This window comes from Acinonyx jubatus, chromosome B1 (genome assembly GCF_027475565.1).
Source record: "Acinonyx jubatus isolate Ajub_Pintada_27869175 chromosome B1, VMU_Ajub_asm_v1.0, whole genome shotgun sequence".
NCBI classification, from domain to species: domain Eukaryota; kingdom Metazoa; phylum Chordata; class Mammalia; order Carnivora; family Felidae; genus Acinonyx; species Acinonyx jubatus.
Window position 1 is genome coordinate 197,421 of NC_069382.1, and position 22,150 is coordinate 219,570.

Consider the following 22,150-nt stretch of genomic DNA (forward strand, 5'->3'; position numbering starts at 1 on the left):
AAAAAATCATCAACAGAATACTAGCAAACTAAATCCAGCAAAAATTAAAAAGCATTGTGCACCATAGCTCAGTGGGAATTATCCCAGGAATGCAAGGTTGGTTCAACATTTGAAAATCAATAATATAATAAAATCATTTCATGAAAATAAATAACAAAAATTACATAATCATTTCAATAGAGAAGAAAAAACATTGGACAAAATCAACACCCTTTCATGATAAAAATATTCAAGTAACAGCTCTCCCCTGGTAGAGGGCTATAGACTATTTCTACTTTCTTCCTTATATATGTGTGTATTTATTTTATATAAATGCCCTACCTAAAATACATGTAACTTTTCTAATCAGAAATTATTTTAAGACTGGGCAGCTCTTGATCTCAGCTCAGGTCAAGATCTCGCAGTTCCTGGGATTGAGACCCGTACTGGGCTCTGTGCTGACAGTGCGGAGCCTGCTTGGGATTCTCTCTCTCTGTCCCTCCTCTACTCACACGCACTCTCATTTTCTCTCTCAGAAAAATAAATTTTAAAAATTGTCTAAGAATACATTATTTTTAAGTGTTTTTAAGACCCATTTTAATGTATTATTAGCACAAAGTCTGTTATTCTGACCTACTATCTAATGTTACACACATAAATTGGAAGTAGTCCATTCAAGTTTAAGTACAATTTGCATACATAATTACAATAAAACTCACCGTAGTCTCTAAGTATGGCAGCAATAAATTTTAAGTGTTTGCTTTGTTCTTTTTCTTTTTTAAAAAGGACTTCCTCAATTTGACAATAGGCACCTAAGAAAAATCCACAGGTAATATCATACTAAACAGTTAAATATTAAAAGCTTTTCCCCTGAGCTCAAGAACGAACAAGGATGCCAATCGTGCCGCTCTGATTCAAGACTGTGTTGAAGGAGCCAACATGGCAACAGGAAAAAATAAAATAAAAAGCATCCAGGTTGGAAAGGAAGAGGTACAACTAGCTCTCTTTGCAATAACATCATCTTTTACATAGAAAATCGTAAGGAATCCACCAAAAACCTATTACAACTAATAAAGAATTCAACAAGTTGAGAGAACACATGATCAGTATACAAAAATCAGTTGTGTTCCTATACACCAGCAATGATCAAAAAAAGAAATTAAGAAAACCATCCCATTTAAAAACACATCAAAAGGAATACTTAGAAATAAATTTTATAAAAGGTGAAAATTTATTTCCTGAAAACTACAAAATATTACTAAAATAAAGTTTTAAAATATTTGAATAAATGGAAAATCATACCATGTTCATGGATCACAAGACATAACATTGTCATGATAGCAATGTCCCCAAACTGAGCTATAGGTTCAATCCAATCCTTTATCACAATCCTACCTGACTTCTTTGTAGAAAATGATAAGGCTATTCTAAAACTTATATGGAATCACAAGAGATTCCAAATGGTCAAAACAATGTTTAAAAAAAAAAAAAAGTAGAAGCACTCACACAAAGAACAAACTGACAGTTGCCAGAGGGAAAGGGACAGTGTGACAGGCAAAGTGGATGAAGAGGAGTGGGAGGTACAGGCTTCCAGGTATAGGATGAGGAAGTCCTGGGGATGAAAGACACACCAGAGGGAATACAGTCAGTGGTGGTGTAACAGTGCTATACGGTGACAGAGAGCAGATACACTTGTGGTGAGTGCAGCATAATATATAAAGAAGTTGAACTACAATGTCATACACCTGAAACTAACATAACATTATGTGTCAATGACATTCAAATAAAAAAAATATTTTTAAAAAGAACTCACTACAAAGCAATGGTAATCAAGACAGTGCAGCACTGGCACATGAATAAATAAATAGATGAATGGAAGAGAATCCAGAAATGAACCCATACATCTAAGGTCGACTGGTTTTTTTGAAGGGAGCTAAGACCACGAAATAAAAGAATAGTCTTTTTCAACAAATGATGCTGTGGATACTACATAGCCACAAGCAAAAAAATGAAATTGGACCCTTACCTCACACCATGTACAAATATTAATTCAAAATGGATCAAAGATCTAAATGTAGGAACTAAAACTATAAAACTCTTAAAAGAAAACACAGGGGTTAAATCTTTATGAGGTTGGATTTGGAAAAGGATTCTTAGCGAAGATATCAAGACCATGAGCAACAAAGGAAAACAAGAGATAAACTGGAGCTCATGCTAATTTTTAAAAACTGCCTCAAAGGACACTATCAAGAAAGCGAAGACAGCAGGAGAGGCGGGCCTCCATGCTTCTCTCCACCACACAGGAGCCATAGGAGACCTCCACCCTCAATGCCTCTGTAAATCACATACAACCAGCACGCTAGAGGAACTGGAGGGTGCTGTCCTCAGTGTTGCTCTAGATCAAACTTCTCCATCCCAGTCCAGAGATCAGGATGCCTCTGAGAAACCTGTTGACTCCAGGATAACATGTCACCTGTACGTGCGGCAGCACCAAGAACCAAGCCAGCCCATGACTGACAGGCCACATCAGCGAAACAGAACCTCAAGCCCTCTCCTCCTCCCTCCCCAGTCAACTCCGTTCCAAGTTCAATTCTTTCCCAGGTAACTCGGGCATAGGGAGTCTGGCTGCCTCCAAACACAATGAGAAATGTAAGTGTTCTCTTCCCAGTTCTACGAGAGGAGGCCCCACCAGCACCTGGGAACACATGCTAAGTGAGCCAATGTAATGTACCCTCATAGCCTGATCCCCTCTCCCTCCAGGGCTCACACCAATGGGCAGGATAGTATTTGTTCCTGAGGAGGAAGAGCTACCTTAAAAAAATTTTTTTTAAGTTTATTTATTTGGAGAGAGAGAAAGAGACCACAAGCGGGTGAGGGGCAGAGAGGAGACCAAATCCCAAGCAGGCTCTACACCATCAATGCAGAGCTCAGCGTGGGGCTTGAACCCTCAAACTGTGAGCTCATGACATGAGTCAAGATCCAGAGTCAGACACTTCCCGAGTGCGCCACCCAGAAGCCCCTTAAAATTAAGCTTCTCATTTGGTAAGATGAAGGAACTGAACTTTGAAGGAATTTACCCAAAAAGAAAAAGCTATAAAAGGAAGAGTTTTACAATTCAGAATTTATTATGCTTTAGCTACTAACTCTGAGTGAAGATCATAAATACCGGGGATTCGGTCAGGTTTCAGAGCCTCACAGAGCAGGACGTTAGGAGGGCCTCCTGAGTCCACATTGCCTGGGACAGGCAGCAGGGCCTCTGGCTAATCACAGTCCCTTCCCTTCTTCACACTGACTTCCAGTACCTTTCTGAGCTAGGACTTTTAAATGCTCATTTATCGATCTCTGGGACAGCAAAACAACAAACAACAACAACAACAACAACAAAAATCGTGTCTGTAATACTATGAAGTCTCTCTGAATACAACTAGTATAAAATGTTGTGTATATTAGCATGTTTAAAGTCCCATCAAAACAAACTAGCCGGCAAAGCCCACAGTCAGAACACAGAGCAGCTCTCCAGCACAATTACTCAGTAACGTTCTGTAAGTTCTAATCAATACAAGGCATAAAACAGAAACGAGTTAAAACTACTGGAAAGGAAATTATATTTATTATTATTTAGACTAGAGAACAAGAAAATGGCAAAGCATCAAATGAGCCATTAGACCTAAGGAAATGGCTAAATATAAAAAAATTGCTTTATTACAGTTAAAGACAATAGAAAAAAAACCATTCACAAGGACAAAAACATTAGAAATATTCAGAAAAAAAAGTGACGTGTTGCCTTCATAAACTATATTAAAAAGAAGACTTGAATAAATGAGGATTATAAAATCATTACTGGAATGGCAAATGACAGTAGAAATCTTCTCTCTTCTTGCATTACTCTACTTGTCTGGTAGGGTGATCGCCTAATGGGGCAGAGGACGGGATCTGCTGTAGGTCCCCAAGTCATCCAGGCCTCTGAAGGCTCAGATCCAAGTGCACTGCTTTCCCCCAAGGCCCCCAGACACAGTGAGCTCCTGTCAGTGCCGCACTAGGGCACAGCCCTCAGGGGTGTGGAAGACAAGAACAAAGATAAAAGTTCAAGAGGATGAGAGGAAAATCCATACCCCAAAATATTTGCAAAAGACAAACCTGATAAAGGACCACTGTCCAAAATATATAAAGAATTCTTAAAACTCAACAGTAAGAAAATGAAAACCGAATTTAAAAATGGGTCCAAAAGACTTACACAAACATCTCATCAAAGAAAATATACAGACTAAAACCGAAGGGGTGAAGTCCTATTTGTCATACAAAAACAGGTCTGTTTTCCACTTTTTTTGTTGTTTATTTATTTGAAAGAGAAAGCATGAGCAGGGGAGAGGGGCAGAGGGAGACACAGAGACAGAGAGAGAGAGAGGATGAATCCCAAGCAGGCTCCACGCTCAGCACAGAGCCTGACAGAGCCTGATCCCAAGAAACGTGAGATCATGACCTGAGCTGAAATCGAGGCAGATGCTTAACCCACTGAGCCACCCAGGCGCCCCTGTCCTCCACTTCCGTGAGCAAACACGGTAATGTGGAACAGGGCTGTATCTGGCATCCAGTCTTAGGGAAGCCGTCTATGCTCATCAAAAGCAGAGGGTACGTGGTACGTTGATTTCAGTAAAAAAACTAAGCATTAACTAAAGATATACAGATGGTGAATGAACGCAGGAAAAGATCAAGTATCATACGTCATCAAGGAACTGAAATGACAGCAACGAGACACCAGTATACAACCGTCACAACGGCCAAAATGCAAAACACTCTGAAAGCACCAAGTGCTGACAAAGACGTGCAGAAACAGGAACTCTCACTCAGTGTGACGTGGGAACAAAGGCAGAACGAAGTAGCAGGTAGAAGGAAATGTCCTCATAACCTGCAGCCCATTGACAGACACTGGAGGCAGGCAGAGCAGAGTTTCTCCAGGACTCCCTCCTGACCTAATGCTAATGCTTTGCTGGAGGGAAAAACCTTAGCCTGACTGCGGCCAGGCCTCCAGTATCCAGGAGTCTTTAGCATATGAAAGTGTCACTGGAAACCTCCCCTGGACCTCACCTCTCCCAGCCCCGGGGTATATAACCAGTCTCTCCTCAGGGTCCCAGCACGGCTCTTCCGGCCCATAGTCCTGCCCCTGGGCTTCCATAAAATCACTTTCTGCACCAAAAACATCTTCGAGAATTCTTTCTTGGCCACTGGCTCCGGACTCCACAGACCCCACTGTCACCCCCAAAAGACCTCATCAGTTTCAGTAGAGAGTAAGTGGCATGAAAAGAGGGTGAAAGAACAAATTTTTAATGGATTTAAAACAACCGGTAATGTATTTGGGGGGGGGGGGGAGTTAAATCCTTATTTATACAACAGACAGGAAAATAAAGTCCACAGAGGTGAAAGACTTACTCCTTTTAAGTGAAGCCGTAAAGGAACTGGAAGAAACCTGATTTCAAGGAAGGAAATGCCTTTCTAAGCATAAAAGCAAGAAGGAAAAAACAAAAAGAAATACAGAGATTTTATCACTTTCCGAGTTCTTAAAGAAATCATTTACCTATCTTGATAAAATGTCTAATTTGAAATCCATGCGTATTTATAACACATCAAATATTGGGTGTGGTAGACTAAAAAATATTTGGTCTCTGTCCCAGTTTCCTGGCACAAAGCTTCCTGGGAATTTACAGCCTTTTGTATGCCGATGCAGGACTGGAGAGGGGGCCAGGGAGCCCCGGTGTGGGGCTGGCCACCAGAAAAGCCAACCCCTACAACACCTGCAGCCCCCCTTCCCTTCCCCTGACCTCTGGGTAGGAGAGCCCTGGAAAGTGGCCAGTGGTTTAATTGATCAGGCCCCAGGAACAGAACCTCCATAGAATCTCCTAAATGACAGGGCTCTGGGAGACTCCAGGGTGGTGACCACATTACTGTGCTAGGAGGCCGGCCTGTCCACAGGGGGCAAGGTAGCTCTGGACCCCCGCCCCCCACCGCCCCTGCAACATACACACACCCTGCCCGTGCACCTCTTCCCTGTGCTTGTTCCTGAGTTCTATCCCTAATAATGAATAAGAGTGAATAAGTTTACTTAAATATAAATAGAATAAGACACATGCACCTGTATCCTCACTGCATCATTACTTACAATAGTCAAGCTACAGAAGCAGCCCAAGTGTCCACTGACTGATGAACACATAAAGGAGATATCGTGCATGTACACACACATACACAGGAATATTATTCAGCTATTTAAAAAAAAAAGAATGAAATCTCACCAGTTCCAACAACATGGATGAACTATAGCATATTACACTAAGTGAGATAAGTCAGATAGAGAACAAATACCATATGATTTTACCTCTACGTGGAATCTAAAAAAAAAAAAAAAAAGAACAAACAAACCAAAAACAGACTCCTAGATACAAAGAACGATCTGGTGGTTGCGGGGGGCGGGGAGGGGTAGTGGGGGGGGGGGCATGAGCAAAACAGGGGAAGTGATAAAAGGTACAGACTTCCAGTTATAGATTAATTAAGAGGACAGCACAGGGGATACAGGGATACAGCCAGTAACACTGTAACAACTCCGCACGGTGACAGCTGGGAGCTCCATTCACAGTGGGGGTCACTTCCCAACGCACAGAAATGTTGAATCAGTATATGGTACACCAGAAACTAGTGTAATATTTTATATCGACTGCACATCAATAAAATATAAATAGAGGTTAGCAAACAATGGCCCGCAGACCAACCCAGGTGTTTTTATACATAAAGTTTCACTGGAACACCCACACTCATTCGTTTACATATTCAATGGCTGTCTGTCTGCCACAAGGGCAAAGCTGAGAAGTGACCCAGACCACCTTGCCCACAGACAAGCTTAAACTATTTACTATGTGCCCTTTACAGTAAGGGAGGGTTCAGGACACAGAATGACTATTTGCTTCAGGTCACAAAATTCTAGAAACACCTGGGACCCAGATCTGCCTGCCCACTCTTGGACAGGGACTTTGTCAACACACCTCGCTACCCGCTCCCTTTTCCCTGGTTCCAACTTACGGACCGATGAATTCGGGTTTCTGAACGGAGCCACTGCCGCAGATTTCCCAGAGTGCTACCAAAGACGAGCACTCAGCCTCTGCCCCTCATCAGGTCACCTGCCAGACCCTTCAGTCTGAGGTCAGACGTGCCCCCTACCGCCCCCAAAGCCACAGGTGACATCTCTGTCCTGCTCCCTCCGGCTGCCCTTCAGCCCTTGACCCTCACCTCCCAAGGCACAGGCTCACTGACCAGCTCACTCCCCTTCAATCTAAAATTCAGGCTCTGATTTCGCATCTGAACAGCTACGCCGCCGCCGGAATCCTTCCTGTTTCATCTGCACCCCGCCCGCCCGCACTCCCTCCTCAGGAGACTTGTATTCTTTGTAAAGTACGGTGACTGTTTGTCTAAACTCCTGCACGAGGCTTCGGCAGCCCTCCCCCCTCCCTCCCTCGTACACACCTCCCGCGCCAACTAACCGGCACTGGGGGGCCTCAGTCGGTACCCTCAGGCCAGAGGAACTCCTACCCTCCTACTCAAACAACGCAGTGAGCAATGAGGTGAGCAGAGGGGTGGATGCAGACGAGTGCGGGTGTCTATGACAGTTCTCTTGCCACCCTGTTCCAGCACTTTCCACCAGAGAGGGCTGCTTACCCCCACACGACACTTCTATCAGTACATTCGTTATTACAAAACATCAGGACAGCAAAAAGTAAAACGATACTATGAGGTTTGCTACGTTGGAATTTGAGCCAGAACACAATTTCATCAGTTCCTAGGCACTGATCTCTGAAGTCCTAAAATTTTTCTTTATGTAAAATACCAATATTTGGGAGAGGGGAAGGGAAAAAATAGATCAATATTTGGAAAACGAAAAATGATATCACAAGTTTATGATATCCTAATAAGGTAAGAGAAACAGTGTAACAAGAAAATATAAACTTGGGGTGCCTGGCAGGCTCAGTCTGTAGAGCAAGCAACTCTGAATCTCAGGGTCATGAGTTCAAGCCCCATGTTGAGCATGGAACCTACTCAAAAAATATATATATACATGTATATATATGCATATACGTATACATATACATGGACACAAATATCTGTACACACACACACACACACACAGAGGAATCAGCACTCAAATTCCTGTTAGTGACTACATAACTCCACACGAGTTTCCTCAAATGTAAAATGTGGATTGTCATCATTTGAGGTAGGGCTGCGGTAAAAGTGGCCTTGAACACTGAAATTAGCAGCTACTAAATCCCTGTTCTTGGGGGAAATACAGGGCCAGGTTTCTGTGAGCCTCTGGCCACATCGCCATCGATCAATCACTACATAACCTTGTTTTATGTGTTTCTGTATAAAGACCTCTTATTTAATATATCTTGATTCATTACCACTGAGCTAACAGCCCACACACGGTAACCCACGCCTGGGCAAAGGCTTACTTCACATGTGTTTTCTCTGTAAGGCACATCACGGCCTTCTTGCCCTCAGAAACATCAGACGGCACTTTAGGGCTAAGCAAACTCACCAATAAAAAATAAACACGAAAACGAGGCACCAAAAAGACTGCAGAAAGGACACCTGTTAGCAGTGCGAGCGCTGGACCAAGAAGGCAGAGCAGCGCCCGGTCAGCCTTTGCGTGTGCACAGGACACGACCACGACAGCCAGGACTGGCGCTGGGAGCCCGAATACAGTTCAGTGAGGAGGGGAGTCTCCAAATAACAAGGGCTGCGTGTGCCCACTTCTAGGGCCACTGTGAGGATCTGCAGTGACACATGTTAAGTCTCACCGCAGTGTCTGGCACACGGTGGGAACCGAGACAGGGTCACTTACTTTAGAAACCATCCCTACTGAGGAAGGAACCCCACTTACTATACATCACAGCAAACACTCACAAGAGGGTTCAAAGTACCTTTCAAACAGTAGAACCAATTCATATCAGCCACTCAGTTCCGACGATAAGAATTCTGCACAGAATGACGCACTCCCGTCTACTCCGTTAGGTTTCTTCCCTTAACAGACACCTGTTACCGTCGCGCAAGGTGAAAAGCCCACATCGGGGCCCCACGGGACAGGTGCTGCCCGTTCCCCTCCTACCCTGCCTGCTGGGGTCCCTCGTCCATTTCCGAGATGGACAGAAGTGAGAAGAGCCAGTCTTTCCTCAGACTAGACTTCTGGGAGAAGAAACTCTGTTATCTGACCATCCACAGCTCTCAGACCAAGAAGAACTCCCTCGATGTGGGATGCATGACCAGACAGGGAAACAACAGTCTACAAAACGCTCGTCGCTGTCCCTGGTCTGGACCTTGATTGGTTTTCAAATAACAGGTGAAGGCCCTCCTGAGTTTCATTTGGTCTTTGGCTTTTAATCCTATAACTGGGGCTGATGAGCCCCTATTCGTACACCCAAGCCCCAAACCCCAACCCCACACATAAGGCAAAGAAGGCCACGCTTCCCACCAGATGACCCAATAAAGGCAGGATAAATACCTCACCACTGGCCTCGTGGGGTCACCTACCAAGGAAGGGCTCAGTGAGGTGAGATGCCCTCAGAGCAGGAGACGTAAGCGGGACTCTGTTCAGTGACTCCCGGTGTGTCACGGAAACCCGCACCGTCCGACGCAAATGTGACAAGGAGTGGCAATTTTTCCAGAATATTCCGAGTCATGCTGCCTTAGGCTCTACTAAAAACCAGTGAAAGTAAACTTATCGATCAGGATATTAAGCTCCTGGAGTAACAATTTTCATCTAAATTCTTAACCTTAGCATCTCCGGGTGAACATTATGCAGCAGTGTGCTGGAGCCTGGGAGAGACAGACATCGAGCACGCACGGCTCTGTCCTCACCTCGCTCACTGTGCCGAAGGACAGGGCTGTGGGCCTCATCCCGTGCTGGGCAGGCCAGGCACGCACAAGAACCCACAGACCCCCTCGGATGAGCCCACCTGAATCTGGGAGAGTTCTGGAGCTGCACTGTGCCTTCAAAACCCCAGCTAAACACAGTGAGGGTGCAGAGGACGGACACAGGCTAGCACAGCTGAGGAACTGCATTTGTAAGTATCTAAAGGTCTGTTTTTTGTAATGTTTGTTTATTTTGAGAGGGAGAGAAAGCATGAACACAGGGGAGGGGCAGAGTGAGAGGGGGGAAAGGGAGGGGGGAGAGAGGGAGAGGGAGAGGGAGAGGGAGAGGGAGAGGGAGAGGGAGAGAGAGAGAGAGAGAGAGAGAGAGAGAAGATCCCAAGCAGGCTCTGCATTGTGTGGGGCTCGATCCCATAAACTGAACCGAAATCAAGAGTAGGATGTTTTATCAATTGAGCGACCCAGATGCCCCTAAATGTCAGCTTAAAAACAGATACTCAACTCAGCTATTGGAAAACTTTCCAGCGTGTTTGGAACAACCTGGATAAATGGTTTACTTTTTCAACTTAGAATTTTATAGTATCTAAATATTTCTCAAGTATTTCTGATGAAAAGTTAGCATCCAAATTGAACATGCTGGTAAGTGTAAAATGCATATCAGATTTCAAAGACTTAGTATGGGAAAGAAAAATCTCATTCACAAATTTTTATATTGTTTACATACTGATATAATATTTTAGACACACCGAATTTTGAAATTACACCAAAATTGATTTCACTTTTTAAAAACTTTTTTAACATGGTTACTAGAAAAGTTTTGCATTATATTTCTGTTAAGGCAGCACCAAAGTGAAAGAATCCTCAACTCTTTTTTTTTTTTTTAATTTTTTTTTTTTCAACGTTTATTTATTTTTGGGACAGAGAGAGACAGAGCATGAACGGGGGAGGGGCAGAGAGAGAGGGAGACACAGAATCGGAAACAGGCTCCAGGCTCTGAGCCATCAGCCCAGAGCCTGACGCGGGGCTCGAACCCACAGACCGCGAGATCATGACCTGGCTGAAGTCGGACGCTTAACCGACTGCGCCACCCAGGCGCCTCCTCAACTCTTTTTTTAAGAGGGGTTAACTCAGGGGCACCTGGGTGTTTCAGTAAGTTGAGAGCCCAACTCTAGATTTCCGCTCAGGTCATGATCTCACAGTTCGTGGGTTCTGGGTTCGAGTCCCACATGGAGCTCTGCACTGACAGAGCAGAGACCGCTTGGGATTCTCTCTCTCCCTCTCTCTCTGCCCTTCCCCCACTCTTGTGTGCACGCTCTCTACCTCAAAAATAAATAAACTTTAAAAAAATTTAAAACAATGAGTTAACCAAATGAATCTAGGGAGAGGGACTGCTTTACCTACAACCTTTCTTCTCTTCCTTCTTTTCTAACTCTGCCTTTTCTTCCCCTTCCCACACATAATTCTCAGTTACTTATATTTGACAAAAGTTAGCTCATATGAGTGTCCAATATGTCAACCCTACAAAGAAGTATCTGCTTCCCCCAAAATGAATCTGTATCTAAAAATGAATCAGGGGCGCCTGGGTGGCTCAGTCTGTTAAGCAGCCAACTTGAGTTCAGGTCATGATCTCATGGTTCGTGGGTTCGAGCCCCACATCAGGCTCTGTGCTGACAACTCGGAGCCTGTCTTTTGGATTCTGTGTCTCCCTCTGTCTCTGCCCCTCCCCTGCTCTTGCTCTGTCTCTCTCTAAGATAAATCAACATTAAAAAAAATTAAAAAAATAAAAATGAATCCGATCTTCTGAGGCTGGGCGACTCCTACTTCTCCTTTCACGTCCAGTGAGAACACATCCTATTCTCAGATTCCCTCCCGACTTTGTTCTCTGAGCAGCATTTGTCAGCGGCAGTGTCCCTTGAAAACCCTGTGCCCACACCGTTCATTGCACAAGTACTGACTGACGCACACCAGCTAGGTGCCCGGCACTTTTGTTGGCATTAGGGACACAGCAGCAGACCTGAAGTCCTTTCTCTGTGGAGGTGCTGTCTAGATTCTAGAGGGCTCTAGGAGACAAGAAGCAAAATGCAACAAGTCTCCATCGTGAGCACAAAGCCAGCCGTCCTGGCTTGTAGAATCACACCTTCCCACCCTGTCAATCTGCGCCCCACCAGCTGAATTGATGTGCACAAGCCCATCTGAGTGCTAACAAATGTTCTCAGACCTGGAGAGAGGGCTCAGATGAGCCTGACTGAGGCTTGGTCAAGAAGAGTCTTTTTTTTTTTTTTTTTTTAATATTTATTTATTTTCAGAGAGAGAGAAAGCAGGGCAGGGGCAGAGAGAGAGGGAGAGAGAGAATCTCAAGCAGGCTCTGCACTGTCAGCACAGAGCCCGACATGAGGCTCGATCCCAGAACCCATGAACTGTGAGATCATGACCTGAGCTGAAATCAGGAGTAGGATGCTTAACCGACTCGGCCAGCCAGGAGTCCCCGCATGGAGAATCTCTGTCACCACCCACTAGCTATATGGCCTTTCCAGATCACCTTCCTGCTGTGACTGGCCTCTCCATGTGGCAAACGTTCGCACTACCCATGTCGAGGCCTTAACACAACAGATGACAAATGCTGGTGTTACTGCACCCTTGTCCCAGTTTTTCAGTTCAAAAACAAAACTGGAGCTCGGCTAGGTCAAGTAGCTTGTACAAGGTCACCTGGCGAACAAACGGCAGAGGAAGACTCAAGCAAAGCACGTCAGAAACCAGGGTCCAAATCTGAAATAACAGGCTACATTTTCATGGAAATGCAATTACTCTGACTGTAGCTTAACGTATCTGATGATGTGGTGGCAGAACACTGAGGAAGTTCTCACAAGCTAAATAAGTTCTCTCTTATTTAGGCTTGTAAACATATGAAAAGCTTTTTAATACTATCCATGAGAAAAATATTAAAACCCAATTAAGATACCACTTTTCTAGGCTCCCGGGTGGCTCAGTCAGTTAAGTGTCGGATCCTCGGTTTCGGTTCACGTCATGACCTCACAGTTCATGAGTCCACGCTGAAAGTGCACAGCCTGCTGGGGATTCTCTCTTCCCCCCCACTCTCTGTTCCTCCCCTGCTCACGCTCTCACTCTCTCGCTTTCTCCCTTGCAAAATAAATAAATAAACTTAAAAAAAAAGATACCACTTTTCACCCGTCAGGTCTAAAACTTTGCAAACACTGCACTATACCATACTGACACGCCTCTCGTGACAGGTTGGGTCACGCACGGCCGACATGCATCCATGCGGCCTCTTTGGGAGAGCAATTTAGAGACAGCCATCAAATCACAGAAGTATACGCCCTCGGACTCAGTAGCTCCACTTTTAGAAATGTAACCTCAGACACGTGAAATGACTCATGCTGCGTGTTCTAACAGAAAGGGACTAGAAATAACCTCCTAAAGGTCATCTACAGAGGACTGCTTTCTTAAAAGTCAACATAGCCAGGGGCGACTGGGTGGTTTAGGTGGTTAAGCATCTGACTTCGGCTCAGGTCATGATCTCACAGTTCGTGACTTTGAGTCCTACATTGGGATCTCTGCTGTCAGCACAGAGCCTGGAGCCTGCTTCAGATCCTCTGTCCCCCTCTCTCTCTGCCCCTCCCCTGCTTGGTCGCTTGCTCTCTTGCTCTCCAAAATAAACACTTTTTAAAAGTAAAACCTTTAAAATAAAATAAAGGCATTAACTTAAAGCTAGCTAAATCGCTTTGCAGCCCAGCTCAAAGCAACCCAAGAATGGTCTAAACTCCCACAGTGTAGTATCGCTCCGAGCCCCGCTCTCTGCTACTGCATAAAACTGACAGGCAGGGATTTCAGAAAAGGCTCAGCCTCCATGTCCATCAGGAGAGGTCCAATAAGGAGCGCCTGGGTGGCTTGGTCGGTCAAGCGTCCAACTCTCGATTTCAGCTCAGGTCATGATCCCAGGGTCCTGAGATCGAGCCCCATGTCAAGCCCCGATTCTGGGCATGGAGCCTGCTTAGGATTGACTCTCCCTCCCTCCCTCCCTCCCTCTTTCTCTCTCTCTCCCCCCCTCTGCCCCGCTGATGCACTCTCTAAGAAAAAAATGCAGCCTTAAAAATGAGATTGTTTTCAGCCACTGCACCTAAACAGGAAGTGCTCCATGAGACACACATTACTGAGGGAACAATTCAAGATGCAGAAAGATGTTTACAGTAGGAAATGTGTTTGTGTGTGTGCATAAATATTTCCCATGGATAGCTATACAAAAAAAAGTGACGATACTTCCTATGGGAAGGTGGGAAGAAGAGCTAACATGGAATATGCAGAAATCTCTCCCTATATGCATAGCAGGCTTTTAAAAATAAACATTAGACTCATCAAAGCTTGTCTCTCCTTCTTGCTGGGATGAGCACTGGGTGTTATATGCAGGGGAGACTCACTGGATTCTACTCCTGAAATCATTATTGCACTATATGCTAACTAACTTGGATGTAAGTTAAACAAAATACATTATTAAAAAAAGAAACTCGTCTCTCCTTATTAAATGACTGCACTGAAGAACTCGCTTTATAAACCTTAACTGTATTCTAATGCAAAACAGCCTGTGATCAGGACAATAAAGGCCAAGGCGCAAAGAGCTGCTCAAAGTTTTTTTCTACGGTGTAAAAACTAACAGGCTTTACTCGACTCCAAGTACTGATTTTGAAGGCCTCAAATCTCAAACGTATTAAAACTTAACATTAAGCTATTGTTTTCTTTTTACACAAAACGCGGATTATAGCCGCATGACCTGATTTTCCAGAGAGGAATGCTAACACCTTCTAGAGTGAGGCCAGCACTCCTAGCCCGCACTCTGCCACCCAGCAGCCGGGAAGAGCTTGCACCAGCTTCCTGCTTGGAGAAGCCCCGTCCACAATCCCCGGCCCCCGCGCCACCGACCCCAGGCCACCAACGGGCCCTCCGCCGGCCTCCCCCCCCCCCCCCCCCCCCGCCACGATCCCCCAGTCCCTCCTGCCTGGGAATTCCCATGTTTGGAGGCAGAAGTTCTACAGTAGACTGGCCTTCAATTTTCACATTTCATTCTAAGAAGAGCTGGCTTTGGGACAAACCCTCCTGCAGGAACTAACTGTGGAGTCGGACTAACCCATCACGAGTAAACATGGCTCTGTCTTCTAGAGCAAAGAGTTTCCACGCATCAAACCACACATACACTTGATAAAGTAACACAACAGCCCAGTCACCTCTCACCCCCTAGAAGAGGACACGGGACAAAACCCAGGTGACTCTGGGTGTGGCCGTGACTTCTGAGATGCTACATGAAAGACACAATCCATGAAAAAAATAACTGACAACCTGGACTACATTAAAACCAAAAACTTCTAAACACAATGAAATAAAATAAAAAATTTCTGCTCTGTGAAAGACATTGGCCAGAGAGGACGACAAACCACAGACTAGGAGAAAATATTGGAGAAAGACATCTCTGATAAAGGACCATTATCCAAAATACACAAAAAACTCTTCAACACCGACAGTAAGAAACAAGTAACCCAGTGAAGAAATGGGGCAGAAGACCGGACACCTCACCAAAGATGTACGGCGGACAAAGGCACGTGACAAGACGCATCACACCGTGTCATCAGGGAAACGCAAATTCAGACAAGGAGACGCCACCCACACCTGTGAGGACAGCCCAAACCCAGAGCACTGAGCACGCCAAGTGCTGGCGAACGAGGACGCGGAGCAACGGAAGCTGTCCCTCTCCCGCTGTAGGTGACGCAGGGTGTCACAGCCACTCTGGAGGACAGTTTGGTGGTTTCTTACAAAACTGGACAACGTCTTACCCTATGACACAGCAATCCCACTCTTCAGTATTTAACCAAGTAAAACTTTATGTCCACACAAAAATATGCACCAAGGTATTTATAGCAAAGCATCTTTATTCATAACCGCCCAAAGTTGGAAGTGACCAGCGCACCCTTCAGTAGGTAGAGATAAACGATACAAGCACACAACGAAAATCACCTAGGGCTAAAAAGAAATGTGCTCCCAAGCCACGAAGAGACACGGAGGAGCCTTGAACACATATGGCTACATAAGAGAAGCCAGTGTGAAAAGGCTCCGTCCTGGAGGATTCTAACTGTACGACATTCTGGAAAAGACAAAGCCACGGACACAACAGAAAAGATCAGCGGTTGTAAGGGAGGGATGAATAAGTAGACCAGGGAGGTTTTCAGGGTAGTGTGCACGGTACTCTAATGGCGGATGTATTTCATGTTACATTCGTCAAAATCCATGGGACGCACCCCAGCCAGAGTGAACTCCAACGCACAGCATGGACTCCGAGATCACCAGATCACGCAGGCGTCAGTGCTGGATACTGACTGTAACAAAAGGGACCGGAGAGTGGGGGAGGGCTGAGCGTGTGTGGAGACAGGGAGTATATGCCAGCTCTGTCTTTTCCACTCAATTTTGCTGGGTACCTAAAGAATAAAGTTTACTAAAATAGAAAAAAATACACTGTTAGCTAAGGTGACAATTCTGCAAGAAGAAAGAAAAGGGCTTTTACGATTAAGAGAAACGGGAGCAGAGAACATAGCAAGGTCAGCTTAAAGTTTTTGAGTTCCTCCAGAAAGAACGATACAGCAATAATTATTTCCAGTATAAACTAATTCTGCTGCCACTTAAAGCAACATGCAAATTCTCATCGTTATGTTCAGGAGGGTTGCTGCTTAGAGCAACCGTAAAAGTTTGAAATGAAAAAAGTCAGACGGAGCGCGGGCGCTCCATGACCAGAAAGTAAATGATGCGAGAGCAGCTAACTAGGAAGCGAGCCAGGTGCTGCATGAGACCCTCTCCTGCGGGCGGGGGCGGGCACCCGACACCAGCAGCCGCCGGCACGAGCCCCTTCAGGTCGCAGGCCAGGAAGACACAGTCCCGAGAACGTTCCCAGGTCCTCAGAAGACAGATACAGATCGTCGTGAACTTCCACAACAGCTTTAACAGCAGCAGGAGTTTCCAAACATTTAACAAAAAAAAAGAAAAAAAAGAAAAAAAGAAATTTTAGGACTACGTCATTAAAACAAAAAAAAAAAAGCTGAATTTCTGACCTAAATTTCATGAGACAAGGAAGAGAACTATGCGCTGGAAAGGGGGGGAGGGGAACACATGTGTCACACACACAGGCCCCACCTGGGATCCTTTTAATTAAAAAATTCTAAACATTCCAAGCATATCTCCGAACTCGTAAGGCCAGCGGCTTTCGATCTTCTGCATGAAGGACACCTGCCCTCTTCCTCCAGGCAGGCAAAGGTTGAAGAGAAGGAAATACCCACTTCGCCGCGACCCCGGGGCAGGCCCCCACCGCCCCCCACCGCCCAGCGCGGCGACGGCAGCCTCCACTCTGCAGGAAGGCCAGCGCGCCGGGACCGGGGTGCTCCGGGGTGTGCGCGCCCCGCGCCCTCCCGCCCGGGTGTTGCCCTGGGGTGGGGGTGGGCGGGCGGCGAGCACCACAGCACCGGGGCCCCCGGACGAGCACCGGGGCCCCCGGACGAGCCCCGGATCCGAACGGGCCGCACGCCTCTCCCTCCGCACGGCTCCGGCCTCGCGCGCGCGCCGCCCCCCCCCCCGCCCCGCCTCCTCCCCTACCTGCGCGGAGGCCGCGGAGGCGGCGGCGGGCGGCGGCCCCCCTTGCAGGCCTTCCTCGTCTTCGGGGGGCTCGTCCAGCAGCACCCGGCTCCGGCTCAGCTTCCACATGCTCCGAGGCGGCTCCGCGGTGCGTGCGTCGACGCGCGCCCCTCGTCGGCCGGCCCGCAGCGCGCGGACGTTCGGGCTGCGGCTCCTGCACGACCGGGACGCGGCGAGTGGGGCAGGGCGGGGCCGGGCGGCGGGGCCCGACCCACCCCGCGGGGACCCGTCCCTCCCCGGGCCAGGCCCAGGTCCACTGGGCACCGGGCTCCCCGCACCCAACCAGGCGCCCCCACCCCTGACCAGGCCGCTACCCGCCTACCCCCGCCGGCCTCCAACCCCTCCTTAACGCCCCCCAACCGGAGGTCACCGCCCCCACCCCGGCCGAGGGCCCCGCCCCCGGGGGCCGGGCTCAGACCCCCAGGACCTAGCTCCCCCTCAGTCCAGCGAAGGTCCCGCCCCCTCCCCGCCCCCTCCGCAAGACCCCGCCCCTCGCAGCCTACGTCCCCCGGAGGTCTTCACCTCGGGCGCCCCCAAAACGACCAGCTTCATCCCGGGGTCATTCCTCCTGGCCCCCACTCATCTGGGACCTCTCCCGCTTAACTCCCACCCTGGTCCGACCCCCCCACCCCCACCCCGGGTTGACATTCTTACTTCGGGGACCCCTCACCACCCTGTTTCATCCCGGCTACCCCCAGCCCTCACGGTCCCTTCTCAACCCGGGTCCTCCCTCAACCCGGGACCCCTTCACCCCGGCCCCCTCACCCCTGGCCAGACCGTCCCCCACCCCAGGCTGGCCTCCTCACCCCTCCCCGCACCCCGATCTCGGCCCCCCTCACAGCCCGCACTCCTCACCCCTACCCCGTCTCCCACCGGGCCGACCCCTCACCCCGAGTTGACCCCCTTACCCTAGGACCCCCCACTCCGGGCCTCCCCTTCACCCCGAGCCCACCCCCTAGTCCCCGCAACCCCAACCCAGTCAGACCCCTCACCCCGGCCGTGGGGCGCGGCCAGGTCCGCCGGGCGGCGGCGCGGGGGCGGGGCCCCGGCGGCCGGCCTGCGGTCACCAAGGCAACGGCCGCCGGACGCGGGGCTGGCGCAGTGCGCATGCCCACTGCCCTCTGCCCGCCGGGCTTCCGCCCCCAAAAGGAAAGGCGGCGCGCGCGCTGCAGTGACCCCTGCGGGAGGACTCGGCCCCGGGGCGACTGCTGTCGACTCAGGAGCCCGGGGTCACAGGTGCCCCGGGGCGCGGCCGCGCCCAGGATTCGAAACGCGCGCAGGCCCACCCGGCGGCTCAAGTGACCTGCCTGCCCCCGCACCCACCCCATTCTGGCTCCGGCAGGTGCGCGCGGCCGCAGGTGCGCGCGGCCAGGCTAGCCGGGTCTGAGAGCCAACTGAAGCGGACCGCTGTGTGCAGGCGCCGGAGGATACAGGAGGGGGCGGCTTTAGAGGGATCCGTGCTGGGAGAGGTCCGGAAAAAGGCAGCAGAGTCAGCTAGACGTCTAGTAGCCTGGTCAGAGTCAAACAGCCCCTAGCCACTTTGGAACCCGCACAGGCCTTGGAGCAGCGCTCTGGGCCTCAGCTGACCTGCGTCAACACTGGCCCCTCGCGTTCACGAAGCCTGACTAGTCAGTGCTGCAGTTCTGGGGCAAAAGAATGTGTAAATGATTTTCAGGGTTTCCTGACTATTGACAAACAAGAGGTGTGGATGTGCCAGACAGGGTGCAGGTTACAGACAACCACCTGAAGGTACTTTTACAGGCATCTTGACAGTCTAAAAAGTAACACTTTTTCTAAGCTAAGGTAGGTCACGGTCACAGTCATAAGGAGTGTGACAGAACCCCCCGCCTGGACCTCAACCTGGAGAGTCAGAGGACCCATTTGAAGCTGAGGAGTCCTTGCCCCTCCCATAAAGTCAGAAATCAGAGAGACACTTCACACATCTCAGAGTACAAAATGACTTTTATTTCCCATCTCTGGAAAGAGTTAAACAATAAAATATACTCAACTCCATTGCAATCACAGAAGTGCAAATTGAGATGTCCAGCTGTCAACGAGCTAGAGAGTATGATGCTAAATAAGTCATCAGAGAAAGACAGTTACCTTATGATCTCACTCATATGTGGAATTTAAGAAACAAAACAAAGAAAAGAGACAAACCAAGAAACAGACTCTTAAGTCCAGAGAACACACCGCAGGTCACCAGAGAGCAGGTGGGTGGGGATGGGGAGACAGGTGATGCGGACGAAGCATGCACCTGTCGTGATGAGCAGAATTATTCAATTTCAATATTATATGCCTGAAACTAACACCACTATGTTAATTATACTGGAATTAAAATTAAAAACTTAATTAAAGAGATACCCACCCATCAAAGTGGGTGTAACAAACATTTATAAAGACGTATGTAGTGTTGGGAACAGTGTAGGGAAACCCTCATGGGCTGCTGGCAGCAGTGACAGTACAAAATTTTAGAAGGCAAGTTTGATCTATTTGCTAATAGCTATCAAAAGTTTAATGGGGCACCTAGGTGGCTCAGTTGGTTAAGCACTGCCTCTTGGTCTCAGCTCAGGTCTTGATCTCAAGGTCATGAGTTCAAGCACTGTGTTGGGCTCCACACTGGGTGTGGAGCCTAAGTAAAAATAAATAAATAAATAAATAAATAAATAAATAAATAAATAAATAAATAAAATATTAACATGCATACCCTCCTACCCAGCGTGTTTTCACACTAAATATACATTCATATATTACTTGAATAATTTACAAATATATTTCATAAAAGGAATCCAGAACCATAAACACTATCTTAAGCTTTGTAACTTTACTACTCTAAAAATAATAATATAATCAAGGGCATCTTTTGGCTCTTTCAGAAGTGATTCGCAGCATTCTTTTAAATGAAAAGAGGGTCTGAATCTGTCTTTGGGGAAGGTCTGCAGGAGCCCTAAGAACAGACCCACTGGAGACAGGCATGCTGGCCCCTGTGGGGTTAGTGGTTAGGGTAGGGTCAGGGTTAGGGTTAGGGTCAGGGTTAGTGGTTAGGGTCAGGATCAGGGTTAGGGTCAGGGTCGGGGTAGGGTTGGGGTTAGGGTCAGGGTCAGGTTTGGGGTAGGGTTAGGGTTGGGGTCAGGGTTGGTGTAAGGGTCAGGGCCAGGGTTATGGTTGGGGTTGGGGTCAGGTTCAGGGTTGGGATAACGATTAGGGTTTAGGGTTAGGATTAGGGTCAGGGTCATGGTTAAATCAGGGTCAGTTTGGGGTAAGGGTCAGTGTAAGGGTTAGTGTAAGGGTTAGTGTTAGGGTTGAGGTGAGGTTTAGTGTTAGGGTTAGGTGTAGGGTTGTGGTAAGAGTTAGGTTTAATGTTAAGGCTGGGTAAGGGTTAGGGTTAGTGTTAAAGGGGCCCTGTTGCTGAACAGCATAAGCCAAATTTTAAATAGCAGCCAGCTACCTGGAAAGCAAGACCATCTGGTAACCCAGAAATCCTCACATACTCCAAAAGTCTCGAGGATCTTGAGATAAATAGTCACACACACAGATCGCACCTACCCACACCCACCCCGAAAGATCTCTGGACCCACCACACGCAAATATTTCAATCATGTAACACAACAGAACAGTACAGAATAACCAGCAGGTATTAAATTTAGGAACTCTTGCTTCCTTGACTAAATAAGAATGTTAAAATTTTACACACACACACACACACACACACACACACACACACATGCTTCTTCAAGCCAGGTCCAACCAGCTCGGTCTTTGGACTGGAAAGGCTGAAGAATGCAATATGCATAGACAATGTGGCAATGCTTATGGTATGAACTGTGAACACACTGCGAGTCTATACCCCAGGTCCCATGGGGTCCTGTCAAAATAAACACACTCCAAGCACAAACACTGATAAAAGTCAAACACCACAAAGCAGAGGTTACAAAACAAAGCCAGGATCCAAACACAGTCCTTTCAAGGACACTACAAACAAAACGTGGAAAACCAAGTCAGAACACTTCAACAAATAACCCAGATCCTTTTATTCATGCAAGAGGGGCCTGTGCTCAGATCAGGGGCTTCCTTTCCGCGGTATAGCCACATTTCTTTGCTTTGAAAATCTTCACTCTAAGTTAAGCCGTAACCCCCTGCGAATCCAGGACAGTCTGGAAAAGAAGGCCAGACTTACTAAATAAAAAATGCTAAATTCCAGTTTATTTTAAACAGTATTCGTGTCATTTCTAGGAGAGCACGGCAGGGAAGGACATCTAGGACCGGAGGAGGTGAAACGCAGCAGCCCCAGCATGTGCCTGATGCAGGCGGGAACAGAGAGAAGCCTGTCTGGGGCTTCAGGTTCTGGAATTCTTTTTTTTATATACTTTTTAAAAAGTTTTATTTATCTATTTTTGAGAGAGACAGAGACAGTGTGAGCAAGGGAGGAGTAGAGAGAGAGAGAGAAAGAATCCCCAAGCAGGCTCCACATTGTCAGCACAGAGCCCAATGTGGGGCTCAAACCCACAAAACCAAGAGATCATGACCTGAGCCAAACCGAGAGTCTGACGCCTAACCGACTGAGCCCCCCAGGTGCCCCTGG

General features: G+C 47.6%; 1 protein-coding gene and 1 long non-coding RNA gene across 3 annotated transcripts in view; both read right to left on the reverse strand.

The window, feature by feature from the left end:
* Window positions 1-18,660, reverse strand: part of TDRP (testis development related protein) — a 40,638-nt gene extending 21,978 nt beyond the window's left edge. The window contains exons 1-2 of one of the 2 annotated variants that reach the window (XM_027049950.2): window positions 18,561-18,660; window positions 17,530-17,722 (exon numbers count right to left, since the gene is read on the reverse strand). In XM_027049950.2, coding sequence (XP_026905751.1) covers window positions 17,530-17,637 — 108 coding nt within the window. In that variant the 5' untranslated portion in view covers window positions 17,638-17,722; window positions 18,561-18,660. Of the gene's footprint in view, window positions 1-7,251; window positions 7,329-17,529; window positions 17,723-18,560 lie in introns of those variants that run through there. The other variant, XM_027049951.2, reaches the window with a different exon arrangement.
* LOC106969194 (uncharacterized) lies at window positions 15,804-17,416 on the reverse strand. Its single transcript, XR_001429298.3, has 2 exons — window positions 17,074-17,416; window positions 15,804-16,878 (listed from the first exon to the last, which is right to left on the reverse strand). It is a non-coding gene; the product is annotated as an uncharacterized LOC106969194 (long non-coding RNA).
* Window positions 18,661-22,150: the final 3,490 nt, after the last annotated feature.